Here is a 22,241-nt window from a genome sequence, read left to right on the forward strand (position 1 = left end):
CAGACCTGACAAACACATCTATATATAATGAATTGATTGATTATAAATTGTGGCACCGAGACACAAAAACCCTTGTGTCCATTAAAGGAAAACATGGCTTATCTTACAATACTGTTTACAATTGTACTGTAGTGATTATAAGTGTTATGTCTTTAATGCTCCCTGGCGACAGACAATCTTCACCCTCAGGTAGAGAGATACAAGTGTTCATCATTCCATTTACAATAGTTTGTTGATAATTGAAAAATTGTGCATTGGTGCTTAAAAGGTTGATATTTGCCTCCTTGTTAGGCTACCTCAGTTCTTACCTTAAGAAAAACTTGATTTGAAACTTTTTATTGATGTGAAGGGGATATTTTACTAGTCTTAGCAGATGTCTCTCCCCCCACAAACACACACACACACAAAAGGATCTGAGACATGCCATGAAATGAGTGACGCAGTGGCTATTGATGGGCAGTTTCAGCAAGGTTTCTTTCAAGGAGGGACGGCAGTCAGGTTTGCTTCTTTAAGTTCAATTGCAAGTAGTTTATTTGATCTCATCACAGATACAGGCAGTAGGCTTTCCGCGTACAATTGTTGTTAACATCAATGTCAAACCTTAATCTATTTTATCCACTAATCTCTTGCCTTTTCTCCCGTTTTTTCCGTTAACCCTCACATGACATGAATTAACATCGCGATCTGTCATACAGTTTATTTAGCCTACAGTTTTATAGTCATGGCTTTTTTCCAAGTTCTGTATACATTTATTGTCTTACTTGACACTTATGTACCTAACAATTAACTCTATAATTTGTTTTAATTTTTTCTTTATCTCAAAATGGGCCTTCCTCTTTGGAAATTTGTCCTAGTTTTTTTTTTATTGAGGAGCAGGACCGGATTGGCCAATCGCGGTCTGTTTTTGTGGCCGCAAGGGCCAATGTTTTCATGGCACTGGGTTGAAATATGGATGCTGTCCAAAGGCTGCCTGACCTTACAGCAGCCCCACTCTTTTTATTTATTATTTTCTCACAGTCCCCTCAGAGTGCACTCAACCTGCAGGTTAACGATGACGTATTGTCCGTGCCGGTCCAGGGGTGGTCCCAGATTTATGCAGCGCCTTCTGACTTTTTCTGCCGTGCCCCCCAGCTCCTCATGACTTCGGCCAAAAATGTAACATGTTGGTATGAAAAACTCCGTTAGGGCTTCCAGTAATATGCATTTCTTTTTATAATTCCCCAGTGATTTTGTGGTTGATAATGGGCAACGTAAGTTTCACGTTTACCAATAAAAGTGAAATCAACCTGGAAACTCTTGCTACTCACTTCTTCTCGAAATTATTTTGTTGAAGGCTTTTGACGGATAGTTACGGGTATTTAATATTAAACCCTGCAATGTCATACTGCTGTTTCAGTTTTAATCTTTATTTGTTTTCATAGAACATGCACGGGCTAGTAAGACGTAGTACAGTCTTTTAGTTAGCCACCGGTTGTTCTTTGCCTGCGTGTTTGTACAAACAAAAACCTTTTTTATCATGCATCGATTTTGGATCCCCAAACCATCTAGGCCTGCGACAAGGGGTATTGGACAAAAAACTCCTACTCCAGAGCAGGCAGAGCGTGCTGGTCCTAGTAGAAGCACTTCCCTGTCTCTCGGTACCAACGTTACCGCTGCTGAGTGTGAAGGCGAGCATGGTTTGAATGACGGTACTCCAATGCAGCCTGTTCTGCAAACAGTTCAAAAGCCCAACTACATTTGTTCAGTGTCCCTGGTTGCTTATTGCCTGGCCAGAGAATGTCTAATATAGAGAGAACTGCCACGTCTACTCTTTATTATGTCTATGGTTCTCTCTATAATAGACATTCTCTAGCCAGGCTATAAGCCAGCGGTTCTCAAAGTGGGGCTCGCGATCCCCACAGGGGTCGTGAAAGGTTTTCGGGGGGTCGTTAAAAATGTTTGGAGACGAGATGATTCCTGCCTGACAATTCAAATATGGGAAATACCATTCCCATGTTTCCTGCGTTAATATCTTTGCCGTCCAATCACCGATTTTATTTCTGAAAACTGCCAGATACTCATGACAACTTGAGCTCAAAGCACATATCATTGGTTAAGGGGTTACTGGGAGGGGGAAATAAATGTATCGTCAGCAACTGCATCCCTTGTTTTCCGAGACGGAGCCAGAGCGGATACCATTGCCTACAGTAGATTTACAGCTTCGAATTGAAATTGGAGACGATATTATGAGTAAAGACAAATTTCTCAATATGTGTTGTCAATATTGTCAATTCTAACATTTTTACTTACGAAGCATTTGGTTGTGGGAGTGACGCAAGTTTTTTAGGAAAGAATTACGTGTCCGACAGGACAGGCAGCTATGGCGGTAGTAGTAGCACTGTTAAGCCTCGATTTGAGCAGATTTCTAGAAAACTTGGAAAAACTAAATTAACTAGCTAAATTATGTACACTGTAGGTAAATGCACATGCCTTGTTTGGTCACGTTTGGGGTACTTTTGGGGGAGGAGAATTCCGGTTTCCCATGTTTCCACTAGGCACTAGTCACTAGAATAGGGGGTCGCCAAACGTCACCACGGAATTTGGGGGGGTCGATAGGGGAAAAGTTTGAGAACCGCTGTAGCTATAAGCAACATACACATCGTACGACCAGAGCTACTGCTTTACGGCAAGCTCTGGTCACTTACTTTTTTCTCTCAGGGCATCGACAACACAGCTGACAGGTTAGGCTCTCGCTGTCAATACACATGCTAGAAAAAGTTTTGGCTTGCTAATATTGCTAATGCTCTGACATTCTGATTCCGCTTCGGATGCCATCAAGCGGGAGCTCTGGTCGTATCAGTCCTTCACTAACCCATCAGCATTCATTAGCAGAATGCTAGCGTGTTATGGGCAACAACGACTCATTCTGTAAGAAATCAAAAGGACATAAGTACTCGTTCATTCAACTTCCGACCTATACTCCATGTTGAACATGCACAAACTACAATCAAATCGGAGATTTCTCAACGACAATCAGGCGAAAGAGACACATTTAGCCGTTTAGCTCCATAGACTCCCATTCAATATGCACTCGCTCGCGATCACCCCCAGTGGAAGTCTGGAACTGCAGCCAAATTCGGTACAATGGTGCTTAATAGGGAGTGGCAAGGCTCTCCTTAAACAGGCTCTGGCCTGGCTCTGCCCTTCTACGTACTTCCGCTCAATTTGGATTTTGCTTCTGCGAGAGTCTGGTTAGGACCAGGCTAGGTTCCTTACACGTCAGCTGTTACTTTCGTATCAGTTAGAAAACGACTGAAGTCCACTCTTTAGTGTACAGCTGTTTGGTTAATTATCATTTTCCCTGTACTTTTCCATCTTCCACATGCGATGTCAGGTTCTTAAGTCAGTGATAGTTCATTTAAGTACAGACAGTTTAGTTTACTAGTTTTATACAGTTTTCGGCCACAACCAGGGGCGTCGTTAGACCCTTTATAATGGGGCATGTGCCCCAGTATCTGCTGTGACCCAGTAAAATCTAAAGTTTGCGTTCCACCAATTTACTTTATTAGTCAGTGCATTCATTTAGATTGATAATCCTGGAAAAAATAAACGCACTATCCCAATCAACGGTTGTAAAATCCAAGCAGTTTAACCAAAAAACACAAACCGATGCACGCAGATTTCCATGTTAGCACGCTCTTCTGAGCTTGCCAAATAGCCACTGCAGCACGCACACCGAAGTCCAGGTCTGACTCGGCACACAAGTCAGAAATTTAGGTAGACGAAGAAAACATTACAAAACTAAAGAACGTTTTTAATTGATAGGCCTACCGATTATCTTATTTTGACTGAAACATAAAAACAATATTACATGAAGTTCAAAAAAACTGTATTTGTGCTCAAATGAATGTGAATATGTGCGCTCGCATAAACTATGTTCTTGCCAAAGCTGATATCCAACTTGCGTCCCTGAACTGTTGTATAGTGGGTTAAGCAAGGGGAGTTTCTACAGCCGAGCAATGCATCGTGTGCAGCACACTTGGAAGAAAAAAAAGGGATATGAATAGGAGCCTGTGCCCCAGTCGAGTTTTATGTCTAACAACACCCCTGGCGTGGCAATGAGTAAAAGGGGCATGGTCCTGTAGTTGATGATTTCATTGCTTGATGTTACAACTCTTGTTTGTCTGTCAATGTTCCCAAGACCAAGGACATGATTTTCGATTTCCGTAAGTCACAGCACAATGTTTCGCAAACTGTTATTCATAACAAGATTGTTGAGACTGTAGCTGAATATAAATATTTAGTAACCATCATCAACAACAAATTATCTTTTGAGAGCAATACAGAGGCTGTCTGTAAAAAGTCCCAACAGACTTTTCTTTTTGAGGAAGAATAAATCATTCACATGGATGACTTTGATGACTGTCTTACCAGGGTTTGAATCTGTCTTGACATTGTGGTGTGGTACCGTGGTCTTCCAATGATCAGTAAGCGTAAGCTTACAAAGCTGATGTAGCATCTAAAGTGGTTGGGGTAAAGCTAGCCCAGCTGCAAGGCATATATGATAAACAAGTTATGGGTAAGGCTAAACACATTTTAAACTGCCCCAATCACCCACTTTTCAGGGAGTTTAATCTGCTCTCTTCAGGTTGCCACTTTAGGCTACCTAGGTTAAAAACTGGTTGTGCCAGAGATTCCTTTATTCCTGTGGCTATTAGGAACCTGAATTCAATCAGCTGATATCTAGATTTTTTTCTGTCGATAGAGTAGGTGAGTATTTATTTATTATAATTTTTCCTGTAAATATCCATTCCCGTTGTAGGTTACTGTCCCAATTGAACCCTGTCATTGGGTTTGGGGGAAGGTGTGTCTCCGTGGTGTCCTGTGTTGTGTAATATTGTTGGCATTTGGCGGGCGGGGCTGTTCTGTGTTTGTGCATGTGTTTCTGACCCCTGCTGTACACTTATTTCCTTTTTAAGGATAAATAAAGTTGAAAGTTGGCCACAACAATATCATGATGAAAGTGCAAGTCGGCACTTTCTGTAGGCATGTGAACCTTTGGTCCATTTTCAGGACTGCTGATATTATGGATCAGAAGGCTGTCGTTTTCGACCTGTCTTGGTAGCCCACCCTACGCGCAGGCTAACTGCATTAAAATTGCATGCCTATGAACTTATACATTAATATGATGAGCCATGGGAACTACTTTTGAACCTGCTAAACAAAATAAATGTCTTTTGGTAATCCTAGCTGTGGTATATTTCCTCAGAATGCGATGTCGTGGAGCAAGAATGTTGGGGTTATTTGTCAGTGTCACTGACCCTTTAGACTAAGACCTTAAAGCTTTATTGTACTTTAGGTATGGACAGACTGTTGAAGAAATGTTGCATCAGAAGCAGCCTGGTCAAGAAGTGCCTGGCAGAGTGTCTTGGGGTCTTCATTATAATCGTGAGTGTTGAGACTGGGGGGAGTTGCAAGTTTGTCTGGACTGACTCATCAGCAGACACAGATGTTGCTGTCAGTAATAGGTTACGATTGTTTAACCGCTTGTCTTGGGGTGTACAATATACAATATATATTTATTGGTCCGTTTGTTTACCTCTGATTATGTACTGTTTAGATTATATATATTAAAATCATTTTTCATCAAGTTTATTGCCATTTGTAACAAGTACATTGGTATTGTATCTACTATTCATGCTCATCTTATCTAATCTATCCTTCTGCTAGGTATCTGCTAAGTGCAGGAAAGCATAGAAGTGACAAGAACAATATGGTTGATTTGATTCTTTAGGCTTTAAATTACTAACATCTGTCCATGTGGGGATTAAGTCTTAACAGGAGTGATTCATGATTCCTACAGTAATGTACTGTATTATTTTCCTTTATAAGACTTTCAATCTTCTCCTGTTGATTAGATGTAATGCCTGTAATCTTTCTGTACAAAAATGCAAAAATACACAGTCCATTATCTTTTCCTCCATCTTTACTTAGCTTTAATTAGTTGATTTAGCAGAAAGGAGAACACCAGAAAAAACCCAGCGCCTAGACACAAAATCTTTAAAAAATGTTTTGCGGATCTTCACAATAGCTTACCAGGGACTTTGAGCCCTCAGAGAGAGAGCAAAACATTGCCAAGGAGGGGGGGGGGGTCCAAATTAAGCAATCAAAATGTATCAAAAATAAATTGCAATAAGGTTATATAGTTACGGTTACACCCTATGCAATAAGGTGCACATAATAATCTAAATGTTGTGATTCATCCGATCCAAACCTCAATCACAGATGACCTACAGCCAGTTGCAACGATGGAACAAATCATTAACTGATACATTTCCACAGAACAGACCTCAAACATAACAACAGTTCAACAGCATGGGGATTTACAACCTGCTCATGGTTACATTTAGTCATTTGAAATGACCTGAACGATACAGTCGCTCTCCACTGTGTACTGTGTCATGACTGTACTGTGTTGTGTTTTGTTGGTTATGTGTTGTGTTGATGTGGTTATGTGTTGTGTCCTGTGTGGCATGTGAGTGCAGCTGTTTGGATGTGGATCGGTTGCCCAGGTAACAACCTCAGAGAACAAGAACGGCCAATACCTGTCAATCAATCTGGGCTTTGCTCTGGGGACCACCTTTGGGATCTATGTTTCTCGTGGGGTGTCAGGTACAAGCTGGGAAATTATATCTATACTTGAAATGAATTGAAACCAGCTCACTAGAAAAACTTTCCTGTTGGCTCTTAATTTTGTATTTTTGTTCTCAAATCAAATGAATAAACATGTAACTGTAATGAATAACATGTGTTGTTGTTCTAAGGTGCCCACCTGAACCCTGCTGTGACTCTGAGTCTGTGCTTCTTGGGCCGGCATCCCTGGTTCCACCTGCCCTTCTATGTGTTCTCCCAGCTGCTGGGGGGTTTACTGGGTGCAGCCACTGTTGCCCTGCAGTACTACGGTACTGAATCAATCAAAACATGTTTCTTACCTCACTACAGGTATACTGTCAAATGTCTGGCTGATAACAGTCAAGCACAATCTAATGTTTGTGTGTGTATTTAAAGACGCCATAATGTTCTTCGGTGGAGGTAAACTGACTGTGACCGGACCTACTGCTACAGCGGGCATCTTCTCAACCTATCCTGCTGACTACCTCAGTCTGTGGGGTGGAGTCATAGACCAGGTCAGAAACCAGCAGTATCTACTCACACTTCTCCAGAACCTAAATCACTTCTCTTCCTGGGCAAAGGTTTATTGATGACAAATCGTTTCTACCAAATAGAATCAAGGAAGAGCAAAAGGGCCTAAATACTATCAACTCACCATCATGTGACTTGTGGCATGTTTGGTCTATGCTGTTCAGGTAATTGGTACAGCTGCCCTGATGGTGTGCGTTCTGGCTTTGGGGGACCAAAGGAATTCCCCGGCCCCTCCTGGTCTGGAGCCGGTCCTGGTGGGGGCCGTGATCCTGTGCATTGGGGTGTCCATGGGCTCCAACAGCGGCTACTCCCTGAACCCGGCCAGGGACTTGGGGCCCCGTCTCTTCACCTATTTTGCTGGCTGGGGTGGAGAGGTGTTCAGGTCAGACAAACACTCACAGACTCCCCCCTCTCTCTTTTTCCTTTTCTCTCAAAGGGGTATGGTAGACACTGACTCACTTTACTCTAATGTTCCCTCTTTGTCCCTCCCAGTGCTGGAGATGGGTGGTGGTGGGTGCCGCTGGTAGCCACTAGTGTCGGTGCCCTGGTGGGAACACTCATCTACGTGCTCATGATCGAGGTCCACCATCTAGAGCCGGGGCCCTCTTCCGAACCTCCTGGCCTGGATATGAAAGCTGAGGGCAAGCACGTTGTGAAGTTGGAGGGAGAACCAGACCTCATTTACAACCCAAAGGAGTTGCAGTGTGGAATGGCAATGTAAAGGAAAAAAGCATTGGGATCAGTCGTATCCAAGAACATTCCCATTCATAGAGGGAATAAGATTAATTACAAAAGCACATAAATAGGTGTAAATAGTGTGACAAGTTACTAGTCTATCGTCTATAACTGAAACAACCTTTATTTTAAAATGACACAAAAGGTGTATGGCATTTTCATCAAGCAGACCACAACCATAGAAAATTAAAAGGACACACATGGATTCATTCAATATGATATTAGGTGATTAAAAAAAGAAGAAAATAACACAATCCATACAAACAGGCCTCCTTCACAAGACCATAAAGGTCGTAATGAAAGAAATCGAAAATGAAACTTGAGGACAGCAAGCACTGATTCTGTATATTACCCAAAAAATCATATCAAAGAGATATATGTTTGTTTTCATACACATTGAAAGACACTACGCCAGTGTTCTCACGCTTCCTTCGGCCAACCTTTATAATGTAGTACTCTCCTGTTTTCTTCAGATTGGTTGGTGGTGGTGGGGAGTGGGGAGGGGGGGGGCAGAAACCAAACAGTACATGTACAAATACTATACGTATTCACATTTTCATAACAAGTATCACAACTCAAAAGCTTTTCTTTTTGTGTACTGTATATGTATTTACATCGCAACGTACAGGTTGTGCACTAATGGCACGACTCCGTATTTCTCTTGTTGTAGCTTCACTGTAGAAAACACCACCACTCACACCACACGGCTACAACAACTGTGTGTAACCTCCACTCCTACCGAAAAGTTCAAACAACAGAGATGGAAGGAACATCTCATCGCTTTCTTCTGACCATGCAATAGCGCTTCATCTTAAGATGAGACTGGCAGCAAAAATGTTTACAAAGTCAATATTCATTAAAATCAGTGTTTAAAATTCTCCTCGTACTCCCTTTTTTGCTTCTGGTGCCTCTAAGCTTTATCTGACACTGATTTGAGAATGTTTGGAACAGTTTTCACTGCCTTTTTATTACAAAGATGGCCGACAGCTTAAGGACCAGCGGGAGTGCTTCTTTATACAGTGGCTCTGAGAGGATGGCAGGGTGAAGAGTTATAGCAATACTGAGTGCCTTCAGGACCCAACTGTTCAGCTGACAAATCTGTATGAAAAAGGTATGGACGATGCTGCGTACAAAATGTTGGTGAATGTAATACAGAGAACGGTACGAAATGTAGAAAAGAAGTTAGCTTCATGTAGAAAGAAACAAAGGTGCAGACAAAGCAACTGAGCGATGTGGTGGTGAAAGATGATAAGACGGGACCCACAGCGTGATTGGGCGTCCAATGCTCTCTAACTGAACATATATTTAATGTCCTTTCATCCTTTTTTTGAACTGGAAATGTTGGGGACGGCACACTCTGCACCACCCCAAAACGTATCCCAATGTGTGCACTACCTCTACTTATCTTGGACATGTGCTCTATATTAGAAATGTCAATAACCCCAGGAGAGCCAGCTAAATCCTTCAGAGCGTCATGGACATCCAAGTAAAGATCAGCAGCCATCGCCGTCAGTTTACGGCAGGGGTGTCCAATCCTGGTCCTCGAGGGCCACTGTCCTGTATGTTTTAGATGTTACCCTGCTCCAGCACACCTGATTCAAATGAATGGGTCGTTATCAAGCTCTGTGGAAGCCGGGTAATGACCATTCATTTGAATCAGGTGTGCTGGAACAGGGAAACATCTAAAACATGCAGGACAGTGGCCCTCGAGGACCGGGATTGGACACCCCTGGTTTACGGACATCCATATGGACGGCCATGACGCTCTCAGGGATTTAGCCCCTGCTCAACCCCAGGGAGGTTTCATTGTTTTCTGTTTGTAGGAGAGAGAAGAAGGCTGAAGAAGACTGACAGCTCAGGCCCTTTGGTGCTCCAGAAGATGATAGGACTGCACTTCTGTTTTTAGAGAGGAAGACTGCACTCACCGTTGGACCGAGCTGATTTCACTGCTCAAGGGTACTGTCTGAAAGAATAGTCTCTAATCCACAAGTATACGTTTAAGGGATAATGACACATTTTTAAATCCCCCCCATGGTTTGTGAGATAGTCAATGATGTTGGGAGGATTTGAAAATCAAAAAAACTAGGCAAATGTGCCTGGAACATGGAAACGTAGTTTATTTAATGTCAAGTCAGATGGTCCTGGTTTCATGTAAGGCAGCCATTTACAACCTAAATGCACTATCCAACAATTACGTTTTTAGTTTGAGTTATCATTCACAGAGAAGAATCAATTGTGGAGAACAAGACTTGTAAGTTCTAATCAAGAACTGCTCAAGTGTACCGGCCATGTGTGTCATTCCAGCGTTGACTGGTTCCATGATGTAAAAAAAGGAATTTAGTAGGGTTTGATATAAAACACTGTTTGTACCTCTCATGGAATGTCATCACATTATCAACACTTATGTATTTGCTATCTGCCATGATATAAGTATTAATATTCTCTTGATTATTTTGAATTTTGTCATTTGTGAAACGTTTTATAGAAATATGGAGAGCTATTGTAAAGACCATATAAAAACTTGTGAGGCATGACTAGGAAAAATATTGGACTTGGGGAACCCAGAATGACTTTCTGCACAAAATACCACATGACACAGGTGAATAAGGATTTTAAAGTAATCTGTGCAGTCTGATAAGATTGTTAACATGTCAAATATCTTAAAGCTATCTTATAGTTATGTTACCAGTTCAACTGTGAATGACCCTATCAAGACTAGTTTAAAGTATTCGATTCTCAGAACTTGATTACTGTATATGCTGTACTTCCATGCATTCATTTGTACATTGATTTGATTAAAAGTGGCTGCTGAATGGATACATGTACATTAGCACACAACTTCTTTCTGGCTGACTATGGGTGCAGATTTGTGTAACATGCAACACATGTTCTAGTGTAATTTCCAGCTCCAGATGTTACTCCACATATTCTGACTGAACAAATCAGACATTTTGAGGATGCTGGTTTACTGCTGAATTCTCCATATTTCTGTGTTCTGAGGCCTGAGAGACAAATAGATCTCATCATCTCCCTTGACTTCAGTGCAGGAGACCCAATGGAGGTAGTTAGACATATTTACAAATGTACAAACAGTACTGATCACTGGTCATTTTAGCTGTATTCAACTTTCACAAAGCAAAGATATTCATTATTTGTCGTTCATTCATTTTACTTCAACATTCCTGATTACTTCTGTCTTTCAGACGGTTGTGGAGGCACACAAAATGTAAGCAAATGGATATTCAATTTCCAACTGCTGTTGTGAATGATCTGAAAAAAATAAGTCCAAAGGACTTTTACATCTTCAAAGAAATCAATACTCCAATTATGATCCACATGCCATTGTTCAACACTGTGAACTGTAAAGGTAAGACATTAGTGCACATATTGTAAATGCATCCCAAATAATATTAAAGTCCAATAATTAATTTGGCCCATAAGGTAATAGCAATTGGCCTAATTAATATGCTGCGTATAGTGCAACTTTTTAAGGATTACATTCTAACACATTCAGCTTTATATGCTAGTTGAGGAATTGAGTAAATTGCAAGAGAAATAAAAAACATTCCAAGGAGCTTACAGTCCAGAGATGATTACTGAGCTGATGGAGCTGGCTGGCAAGAACATCACCAATAACAGGGAAAAGTTGATGAAGGTGATTGAAATGGTCTCGAACTGAACAACTCATCACACACAAGTCATCACAACAGAGATAATCAGGTCTTCAATGAGCTTTGTCATGGCATGGCCAAATAACAGAATCTTGTTCACTTAATGAAAAAGATGATGTTTTTACAGTTTAGTTTTATCTTTGTTTTTCAACATAGTAATTGGTACAGAAATTATAAACTCATTACTATCTTAATAGAGATTATCAAGGGGATGTTTAGAAAATGCACACCCGTTAAAACAACACTGACCCTTTTCGACTGCCAATAAACAGCTTTAAAAAAAAGATTTTAAATAGTAGTTTTGGGAAACCTAATAATACCTGATCAAGAACTATAAAACAAATTGCCAGAAGACATGTCACACAACCAGAGCTAACCAGAGAGAAGGAAACAGTATTGTTCTTCATTGGGCAGCTGGAGCTGCTGTGGGCTCTTCAGTAGGACACAGTTTCCTAGAGGATACAACATGTTTTAGTATTAGTGTGACGTTTCACTGAAGCAATAACAAGAATGTAACAACAATGGTACCTTAATCTAAAGCTGTGATAAGTAGCCATAAAGGTTCATGTGGACTCACTTTGCAGCTTCTGAGTTCTGTTTGACAAATGCACACACTTGGCTGGTCTTCTCCATCTGCTGGTTGAGATTGGTAACCTCTGCAGTCCAAGACTCTGTTTCTGTTTTGAAAGCAGCTAAACACCAAAAGGGTTTTGGGATTTAATGTATATATGTCTTGTCTCATTTTACATTAACTACTCAGAAATATGAAGACCTAAACATTGAAACAAAACAACATTCATGTTCACCACAAGGTGGCAATGCTGACCAATCTCACGTTGACAAGACCCTCAAAGGAATCACTTACCTATATGATCATTCTGCTCCTTCTCTACTGTTAACAGTTCTTCTGCCTTTTTAGTCTGAAAATCAAATCATTAGCAGTTAAAATATTAAATATCAAATCAAATTAAATGTATTTGTATAGCCCTTTTTACACGCAAGCATGTCACAGAGGGCTTCACATACGCCCATAGAACTGCCCCTCAATCAACCTAAACCCTCAAGGATATATACAAATATATTGTGTATGAGTTACTGTCCCAAATCAGACTTTTGAATAAATCAAAAATCTTAGGGGAAGGGAATCTTTTGACAAATAATGTTGCTGGAGACAGTGTTGTTCAAAGGACATAACACTTCCAGAACACCTGAACATAAGCCCCCCCCCAACGCACACACAGACTTCTGATTCAAGAGAATATGCCCCACAGAAGTTCATATTGAGACATAGAAAACAACCTGACTTCTGGGTACCAAGAGTTTGTGTGACTTAACATACCGCTGATACTCAAAGGGATCAAACACAATGTAACATCGCAGTTTGGCATATCTTAGGCATACAGCTATACACCATGCATACAAATGCTGTGCTCTCAACCTTTATTTATATGAGTGAAATGAATAGTTAACTGGATAGACAGGAGTTAACTGGATAGTTTTGTCATATCAAGGTTCCGTCTCTCTTACCTTCTCCTCCTGACAGGTCGCAATATTAGTGTTCTTCACACCACCTTCATTGACCAGTTTCTTTATTTCCTCTTCATGTTCTTTTATCTCATTCAAAGATTTGTGTAACTGCACTTCCAGTAGTTGGAAGGTTCCTTTACTATCCTCTATTGTTTGGAGGTACAGCTGTGAATTCTTCTCCCGCAAAATTTCTTTCTGCAACTGCTCAGCCACAGCCTGTCGTTGACCGAAGATGATCAGGATCAGTGCCATAGACAGCAATGCAGAGAGGCAACCCACTATTATCTTAAATTCTGCCATCTCAGAGTGGGAGTCTTGGTGGCTTTGTATCTGTGAGAAAAGTGCCAAAAAGATCAAACAAGGGAGGGAGTTTCCATTTCTTCTTTGTCTGTTAGCTTTTGTGTTTGTCTCGAGTGATTGTTTCAAAATGTATGTACAACCGGATGCTGCCTTATACTTGAACACTTTATGTAGTTTCCAACTGGTTCCACCAGTTCTTCACAAGCCACTTTACACACTGTCACTTGCTACTGGTTGCTCTATCAGCAAAATTGTTACCCCATTTTTCTTTAGGTTAGTATGGGTTGATATGGTTAGTATAGGTTATTATGTGTATTAGAGGTTTAGTATACTGTATTGTATATTATTTTGAATTTTTGGAGGTTTATTATATTTTTGCTTATCTAAGGTGTAATTTATGTTCAGAGTATATTCAAATGTTATGTTATGCCAGGTTGACCTTGTGTTGTTCTATGCATCTGACAATAAAAGACTTGAACTCAAACTTCAATCTATCAGACATGATTTCACTTTGCACTTTTTGTGGTTGTCCTTCTGTAGAGCCTATCACAAAAGTAACTACAAGGAACTCACCTGTTCTCTTGTTACACTCTCCGAAAAATAATAAGTTTAAGCTTGGTTTTCCCTTCCAGGTTGTTCGCTTGATTTTTTACAAAATATTCCAGTATTTTAAACAGACATCAATACACCACTTCAGAGTCTTTTCAATTTGTGGTTTTAAGATGGCCAGGGATCCGTAGGATTCTTCTCTAGTTGCTGCCTATTTTGTTTGAAACGTTTTGCAGAAAAACCTGTTCATCTCTACAGACAGGTTTGACTCGTCAGTGGCACATGACCAACCCTGAGGCTTCTTTCTTGCAACGCCCTGTATATAAAATATATACATGTAAATTACTACATTTAGATGTAGTCAATTAGCAGACGCTCTTATCCAGAGCGACTTACAGTAAGTACAGGGACATTCCCCCGAGACAAGGGCACACATTTTTCTCACTTCGCATACTGTAGCGTACTGCAATACTTTTTGAAAGTTGGTAGAGAGAGAATGGCAAGGAACCTGCTGAACAAGTCTGGATGCCTCTGTGGATGACATCATAATCAAGCTTCTCTACTCTTTGCCGTCCCACTCAAAAGTGACGTCCACTGAATAGTTTCTTAATATATTATATAGAAATTAAATTGACTGTGCAGAGTCATCTGATAAAATACACTTTGTGAACAAAAAGATCCTATCCTATCAGTTTATTAAAGGCTCAGATAAAGAAACAGTGCATGCGGTTAACTCAACACCCACTGGTGCAAACAGCTGACCACTCCTGAAAGTCCATTGTCCGTAATGACACAATTCATCTGTTGGCCTGTAAGCAACAGCCCCACGTGTACCGATTGTGATTCAAATGGTAGAAAGAGATAAGAGATCTTTTTTTTTGCATTTATCATTCCAATCCCAATCAAAACATAGGCTTTCTATGGGTGGTAACCACATGATAACAATGCCTGTCAACAGCGTCTAACAAACAGCAGGTCTTAAGGAGTCTCTCACATGGGTTTTAAATGGGAACACATACGCCCTTTACTTGAGAAATGAACAGTTATGCAATGGTCATCAATGATATCAGGTCCATGTTTGCGTTCAAGAAGGCCCTTCGTGCTTGATTGTTATGCAGTACAACAATTTTAAATACAGTACGATATTAAACACCTTCATACATCATACATGAGTCTGTAATCATAGATCTAAGTTGTGCTTTGTTGTAAATATGTTCTACCTCATTCTGCAGCACACACACAATGTTTCAAAAAAATAGTTATCAGACTCAAAAGATCAGATTAAAAAAGGTCGGCTGATAAAAGCTGTGTGGATACAAAGTGTGTTTGGTGAAGCTCGGGCACGTCTGGATCTATTTGATCACCACGTCAGTGCCAACTGAATGCTGATTGGCTCTTGGGTGGGAACCTTTAACAATTTAAGCCTTGGCCACCAGTATGCCCACACACCAGCAATCCATACAGGTGAGAAGATGCTTAGATTCTACCTACCAGACACAAACAAATTCAAGCACCAATACAGCACATGTTGACAGCATATAATGTACATTTTCTCTGGATATTTTGATTATTATGTTACAATGCGAGAAAATGCAGTAACAAATAGTACTGGTTAAAAATGAATGTTTCTTCGTCCAATATTTGTGAGGTGACATGAAAGTTTCAGGAGGTGTGTTTTTATGGCATCTGTCAGTAACTCACACTTTTCTTTTGTTGTTTATTAGTCATGGGGACTTTTGTGGCTACCATTGCAGCTGTACTTTTGGGTGGTAAGTCGCATAAAAAACCTAAAAGACTTTTGTGGCTACCGTTGCAGCTGTACTTTTGGGTGGTAAGTCGCATAAAAAACCTAAAAGACTTTTGTGGCTACCATTGCAGCTGTACTTTTGGGTGGTAAGTCGCATAAAAAACCTAAAAGACTTTTGTGGCTACCGTTGCAGCTGTACTTTTGGGTGGTAAGTCGCATAAAAAACCTAAAAGACTTTTGTGGCTACCGTTGCAGCTGTACTTTTGGGTGGTAAGTCGCATAAAAAACCTAAAAGACTTTTGTGGCTACAGTTGCAGCTGTACTTTTGGGTGGTAAGTCGCATAAAAAACCTAAAAGACTTTTGTGGCTACCGTTGCAGCTGTACTTTTGGGTGGTAAGTCGCATAAAAAACCTAAAAGACTTTTGTGGCTACCGTTGCAGCTGTACTTTTGGGTGGTAAGTCGCATAAAAAACCTAAAAGACTTTTGTGGCTACCGTTGCAGCTGTACTTTTGGGTGGTAAGTCGCATAAAAAACCTAAAAGACTTTTGTGGCTACCGTTGCAGCTGTACTTTTGGGTGGTAAGTCGCATAACAAACCTAAAAGACTTTTGTGGCTACCGTTGCAGCTGTACTTTTGGGTGGTAAGTCGCATAAAAAACCTAAAAGACTTTTGTGGCTACCATTGCAGCTGTACTTTTGGGTGGTAAGTCGCATAAAAAACCTAAAAGACTTTTGTGGCTACCATTGCAGCTGTACTTTTGGGTGGTAAGTCGCATAAAAAACCTAAAAGACTTTTGTGGCTACCATTGCAGCTGTACTTTTGGGTGGTAAGTCGCATAAAAAACCTAAAAGACTTTTGTGGCTACCATTGCAGCTGTACTTTTGGGTGGTAAGTCGCATAAAAAACCTAAAAGACTTTTGTGGCTACCATTGCAGCTGTACTTTTGGGTGGTAAGTCGCATAAAAAACCTAAAAGACTTTTGTGGCTACCATTGCAGCTGTACTTTTGGGTGGTAAGTCGCATAAAAAACCTAAAAGACTTTTGTGGCTACCATTGCAGCTGTACTTTTGGGTGGTAAGTTGCATAAAAAACCTTTGCCTTTTCTCTGAACAATATGGACAACAGCACAGTCAGAAAACTGGTGAAGTCAAATGGACCGTAAAAAGTCATATGGTGACAGGAAGCACAGTCCTTTGACACTGGATTTGACCAAATGTTATTCTAAAATGTTACATTATCCCAACTTGTATTTGAACAACACCAAGTGCAAGATAGATAGACTGATAATATACAGAGAGAATCTTGAATATGATTTTTAGATAGTGTAGAGGTTGTGCAGCTAACTATAATGTTAATTATTTTATAATTATTGTTTAGCAGAGATTGTGTCACAAAGACATTCATTAAGCTATTTACTTGATAGCTTAACACAACTGGAAAGGAGATGTGACAACATTTACAAAAACAGTGTGTACAATCCAAGTTCAAATCACAGTCTATGAGATGTCTTAAAAAAACAAGGACAAGTAAGGCAATGTTTTCCTGAACTCTGGAGATAACGCAGATGTGTGACCACTTTCAGGACTGTGTTCAGCAGGACCAGGTGTTTTCCCACCTCAGACTAGTGCCATGTGCATGGTGTCTGGAGACCCCCACTACTTCACCTTCGACGGACAACACTTTGATTTCCAGGGCACCTGTGTGTACCAGATGGCCAGCGTCTGCCACAACAATGATGATTTGGAGCCTTTTGGTGTTGTAGTGCAGAATGACAACCGGGATAAGAAGGTGGGCTCCGTCACCAAGCTGGTGGAGGTCAATGTCTACGGATATACCATCGTCATCAGCAAGGAGCACCCAGGGCTTGTCATGGTAAGAAATAACATGAAAACACATGGCAGCATCATTTTTTATTTACAACTGCTTTAGAGAGTAAAATTACATGTATTTTTTTTGTATCTGTTCACAGATAAATGATGAGTTGAACAACCTCCCAGTGACGCTGTATAACAACAAACTACAGCTGTACAAGAGTGGCTGGTTTGCAGTGATCGCGAGTGACTTTGGTGTGAAAGTCTCATATGACTGGGACAGTGTGTCCTTGGTCACTGTTCCCAGCAAGTACGCTGGCGCCATGTGTGGCATGTGTGGCAACTACAACCACAGACCAGACGACGACCTCCAGATGAAAGACGGAAGGCAGGCGGCCTCGGCCAAAGAGCTGGGTCAGAGCTGGACAGTGGCCACCATACCTGGCTGCGTCCATGGCTGCAAAGGCCCCTGCCCTGGCTGTAACATCACCCAGAGAGATCTGTACGCCACCAACAAGTACTGCGGCATCATCAGTGACGTAACAGGCCCCTTCCGCGACTGTCACGCCGAGGTCGACCCCGCCGGTTTCTTCCAGAACTGCCTGTATGATGTGTGTCTCTACCAGGGCAGCAAGGACATGCAGTGCAAGACTCTTACTGCCTACACAGCTGCCTGTCAGGAGAAAGGGGCCACTGTCTACTCCTGGAGGACTGCTGACTTTTGTGGTGAGCATAACCAAATTGAACCAAGTTGGATTGGCTAAACTCCACAGTATATATACAGACCACACACAACACCGAGGAGGTAGGTTTTTGGTGGCGTAGATGGTTAAAGCGGTGTTTATAGATGTGGTCATCACATTCGTAAGTCTGTGCAAGGATTCAAGTTTGAACCCCAGTATGGGTAAGATCGGAAGGGAGATCTACTGACGAGCGATGCATGACTAGAACTGACTTAAGGGGGGGTGAATGAAACTGAGTTGAAGTGGGTAAACGCGCCATCAAAGAGCTACCTTTTATAAACACGGTCGTTCAGTCATTCCTCTTTGTGTATGGAACGGGACATGGGTCAACCAAAGGTATATGGGATAACCAAGAGTTTTATGTCAATGCAATTTATTCACAGCTTCCCAGTGCAAAGAAGGCAGTCACTATGAGCTTTGTGCCAGCAGCTGCTCTTTGTCATGCCAGACTTTGACCCCATCGGCTGGCTGCCAGGCTCCCTGTAGAGAGGGATGTTTCTGCGATGGTGGCTTCGTCCTCAGCGGAGACCAGTGTGTGCCCCTTGCCCAGTGCGGTTGTCAGTATCTGGGCAGATACTACAAAAATGGACAAGTCTTCTACCCTAATGGACTTTGCCAGCAAGAATGCACTTGTAACAGCACGGTAAGATGAACGGAAGTAAATAGGAATGGTACCCATCATTCCATACAGTGGAAAAACCCTTAAACCCTAATCAGTTTCACTCGTTTTTTTTTTCAGGTGAAATGTGTTGAATTCACTTGTGGACCGTATGAAAAGTGTGCTGTGAAGAACGGAGTCAGATCTTGCCAGCCAGATGGACACGGAGTGTGCTCCATCTCAGGAGACCCACATTACAGAACCTTTGACAACACCACCTATGACTTCCAGGGAACCTGCACCTACACTGCTGCTCAAGGCTGCCACCTAGAGGGCACTCGCCTTATTCCCTTCACCGTAGCGGTAGAGAATGAGAAGTGGTATGGAATGTCGTCCGATCCACGAGTGTCTGTAGCAAAGCTTGTGGCTATTGAAGTTTATGGAATCACCTTAACTCTGCACAAGAACGAAATTGGAATGGTCATGGTATGTTTTTTCACACTGATCGTGTCAAATTGCAATTTCTAAATCCTGTTTCTTAATTGCAAATCAAAGGGTCACTCAGCCTCGTATGTCAGAGATATACCAATCAATCAATTTGGGGTGAGTCCAGTTTGAAATAATAATCTGATGAGCAAATCCTGTGATCTTCTCCACAGTTAAATGGAATCATGGTGAATATTCCTTTGACAATCCTCAATGGTGCAGTGCAGGTTTATCAGGAGGGCTTGTATGATGTAATTGCGACAGACTTTGGTCTGAAAGTCACCTATGACCTGGTCTATCAAGTCACCATCACCGTGCCTGGCAACTACCACGGCAAGACCTGTGGCTTGTGTGGAAACTTCAATGACAACAAAGAAGATGAATTCCAGCTTCCTGACGGGAGCTCAACCAAGGACCTTCTGACCTTCGGGGCGGCGTGGAAGGTGATTGTTCCTGGGGTGGTCTGTGAAGACGGCTGCAGCGGAGATCAATGTCCCCAATGTGACAAGACCAAGAAGCCTGTGTTTGAGAAAGACTGCAGCATCATTACAGATGCTAATGGTCCCTTTGCCGTCTGTCACAAAGTGATAAACCCAGACTCTTACTTCAAAGACTGCGTCTTTGATACCTGTATGGCAATGGGAGACCGTATCATGCTTTGTAACAGCATCAACGCATACATGTCGGACTGCCAGAACTTTGGGGTAAACATCTTGAAATGGAGAACACCAACTTTTTGTCGTGAGTCTATTTGCCGACAACTGACTGATACTGAATATATTCTATCTCTCACTACATGTCAGTTATGTATGCCTTCTCAGTAACCAGTGACTTTCATTACTCAAAAGTGAAAAGTAAATTTCTAAAAGCCGTGTACTGACAAAAATGTATTTTGCTGAATATCCACAGCTTTCTCCTGTCCGGCTAACAGCCATTACCAGGTCTGCGCTGAGACATGTTCATCTCCATGTCCCGGACTCTCAAACGCCATCTCTTGCCCATCCACCTGCGCTGAAGCCTGTGCCTGTGACTCAGGATTCTACTTCAATGGCACAGGCTGCGTGGGCTTGGAACAATGCAGCTGTTACTCTGACGGACACACTTTCAAGGTGATAGAGTACACTGATTAGAGAGATACTGTCGCTGAAGCGTTCATGCAAGTCTAATCTATGATTTATAGAAATGTTTCTCTGAAGCAATTTTTTTTGACAAATTGACCAATAAACTGAACCAGATTGTGAAATATTTCATGGCGATATGGAGCTCTGAAATTCACGTTTGGTTGTAAATTGTCTAGATTGGGGAAACCTTGATGACAGAAGACTGTCTTGGGGTCTACATCTGCCAAGCATCTGGAGTGGTCCTGTTTCAGTCTGTGACTTGCAAGACTGAGGAAAGCTGTGGGGTCAAGAGGGGCGTGCGAGGCTGTCATCCCAAACAGTGTCAGATTCAGTCGGGTGGAGTATTCACACCTTTCGATGGACAGAGTGGCCACGTCACAGCTTCAGGGTCCTATGAATTAGTGAACGTGTGTAACCAGAGTCTGGTGTCTGAGTGGTTCAGTGTGGTGGTGACACTAGAGGAGGAGAAAACTGCCCTCAAAGATACGGTTGCCTTGTATGTCTTCTTCAAGGATGTGGCCATAAGTGTCAGTGACAAGCATGAGGTTCGGGTGAGTACATGCATTAACCATAATGCTTTAAGGTATAAATTGTTCTCTTGACATTCATACAAACTGAAATGAATAGATATTCAATGTTATCAAAACATTTTACATTTTTTATTCATTAATTGAATGAAGGAAATAATGAAAATGTCAAATTAATGAAAATGTCTTTACAGGTCAATGGCAAGAAGATGACCCTGCCCAGTTTGATAAAAAATAACATTTCAGTGAAAATGTCTGACAAAACTCTGTTTATTGAGAGAAAGTCAAACCTTCAGGTGTCCCTCAGTCCCTCTTTGGAGATCACAGTTGCAGTCAGTGACAACATAGCAGGCAAATTGTGTGGTGCTTGTGGAAGGCTCTTTCCTTCTGGAGCCATGTTCCTGACCTCCAGGAACACCATCCTCACCGCTCTCCTTCAGACCAGAGAGTTTACTTACACACAGCAGTACATGTCTGATTGGATAGCCCCAGACATCCCTCAATGGTAAATCAGCTTATGTCAAACAATAAACATGACGATCCGACTGAGCCAATCTAATCTCTAAATTAGAAAGATTTTAATTTGTCTGTGAAAGGTTTTTAAATATTGTTTGGTATAACAGCTTTTACAAAGAATGATGATAAACAATACAATATGCAAGGGAGGAGTTTGCCTTTCTTTTGTTGAATATGCACATTGCCCTCTGTATTTTCCATTCAGCATGATGTGTTTTTATTTGACAGATATTGACCCTACAGTACATGCTACTAACTTTTTTTGTAAACGACAGTTCAATCGTAATGTGAATTCCATCTTAAGTGTATGTAAACAATTGCCATTTCTGTTTATGAACATATGAATCAACGTCAATAATCTTGTTGATAACGGTCACAAATTCCATAAATGTTCAATAAAGTAAGTTAATTTTCAAACAGCACCTCAGATTCACCTCTTAATGTTGAGCATTTGGAGAAATTCTTTAATCCTGTTTGATTCTCAAGTAATTTCTTCCTTGTTATTTAGGATTTCATTGATATTCTATTACAGTTGTGTCATTTTCAAGATTGTGGAAGAAACTGTTCAGTTTCCACTTATATTGTGGCATCAATTTGGGTTCTGGTTTGGAAATACAAGTTAGCGATCATCTGAAAGGACAGAAAACTGACTAGTCAAAGAAATGAAGCAGACAAGAGTCAGCTGGTGGCTTTGCAAATTCTTTTTGAGACATGAAGGTCAGAAAG

General features: G+C 41.3%; 3 protein-coding genes across 8 annotated transcripts; 2 read left to right on the top strand and 1 right to left on the bottom strand.

The window, feature by feature from the left end:
- The first annotated feature begins 460 nt into the window (after nucleotides 1-460).
- On the top strand, nucleotides 461-8,795 carry aqp10b (aquaporin 10b). 5 transcript variants are annotated; one of them, XM_084696405.1, is made up of 8 exons: nucleotides 461-498; nucleotides 5,339-5,427; nucleotides 6,525-6,651; nucleotides 6,804-6,941; nucleotides 7,048-7,166; nucleotides 7,347-7,564; nucleotides 7,675-7,899; nucleotides 8,588-8,795. In XM_084696405.1, the coding sequence occupies exons 2-8, from the start codon at nucleotides 5,341-5,343 to the stop codon at nucleotides 8,706-8,708; spliced, it is 1,035 nt and encodes a 344-aa protein (XP_084552531.1). In that variant the 5' UTR covers nucleotides 461-498; nucleotides 5,339-5,340; the 3' UTR covers nucleotides 8,709-8,795. The 5 variants fall into 5 exon arrangements, with proteins under 5 accessions (XP_084552531.1, XP_084552530.1, XP_084552534.1 ...); XM_084696404.1 differs by lacking the exon at nucleotides 461-498 and adding an exon at nucleotides 2,657-2,720; XM_084696408.1 differs by lacking the exons at nucleotides 461-498; nucleotides 8,588-8,795 and adding an exon at nucleotides 2,657-2,720 and having other exon boundaries at nucleotides 7,675-7,903.
- Nucleotides 8,796-10,973: 2,178 nt separating this feature from the next.
- On the bottom strand, nucleotides 10,974-14,180 carry LOC146295503 (uncharacterized). Of its 2 annotated transcripts, XM_084695891.1 has the most exons (5): nucleotides 13,989-14,180; nucleotides 13,116-13,445; nucleotides 12,454-12,508; nucleotides 12,166-12,280; nucleotides 10,974-12,040 (listed from the first exon to the last, which is right to left on the bottom strand). In XM_084695891.1, exons 2-5 carry the CDS (start codon nucleotides 13,413-13,415, stop codon nucleotides 11,992-11,994), a joined length of 519 nt encoding a protein of 172 aa, XP_084552017.1. In that variant the 5' UTR covers nucleotides 13,416-13,445; nucleotides 13,989-14,180; the 3' UTR covers nucleotides 10,974-11,991. The 2 variants fall into 2 exon arrangements, with proteins under 2 accessions (XP_084552017.1, XP_084552018.1); XM_084695892.1 differs by lacking the exon at nucleotides 13,989-14,180 and having other exon boundaries at nucleotides 13,116-13,505.
- Nucleotides 14,181-17,342: 3,162 nt separating this feature from the next.
- On the top strand, nucleotides 17,343-21,859 carry LOC146295504 (IgGFc-binding protein-like). The gene is made up of 8 exons (XM_084695993.1): nucleotides 17,343-17,585; nucleotides 17,683-18,250; nucleotides 18,651-18,910; nucleotides 19,007-19,351; nucleotides 19,525-20,092; nucleotides 20,261-20,460; nucleotides 20,649-21,023; nucleotides 21,194-21,859. Exons 1-8 carry the CDS (start codon nucleotides 17,343-17,345, stop codon nucleotides 21,506-21,508), a joined length of 2,874 nt encoding a protein of 957 aa, XP_084552119.1. The 3' UTR covers nucleotides 21,509-21,859.
- The last annotated feature ends 382 nt before the right edge of the window (nucleotides 21,860-22,241 follow it).

Source organism: Hypomesus nipponensis, chromosome 4 (genome assembly GCF_054491055.1).
Source record: "Hypomesus nipponensis isolate SF chromosome 4, ASM5449105v1, whole genome shotgun sequence".
NCBI classification, from domain to species: Eukaryota; Metazoa; Chordata; class Actinopteri; order Osmeriformes; family Osmeridae; genus Hypomesus; species Hypomesus nipponensis.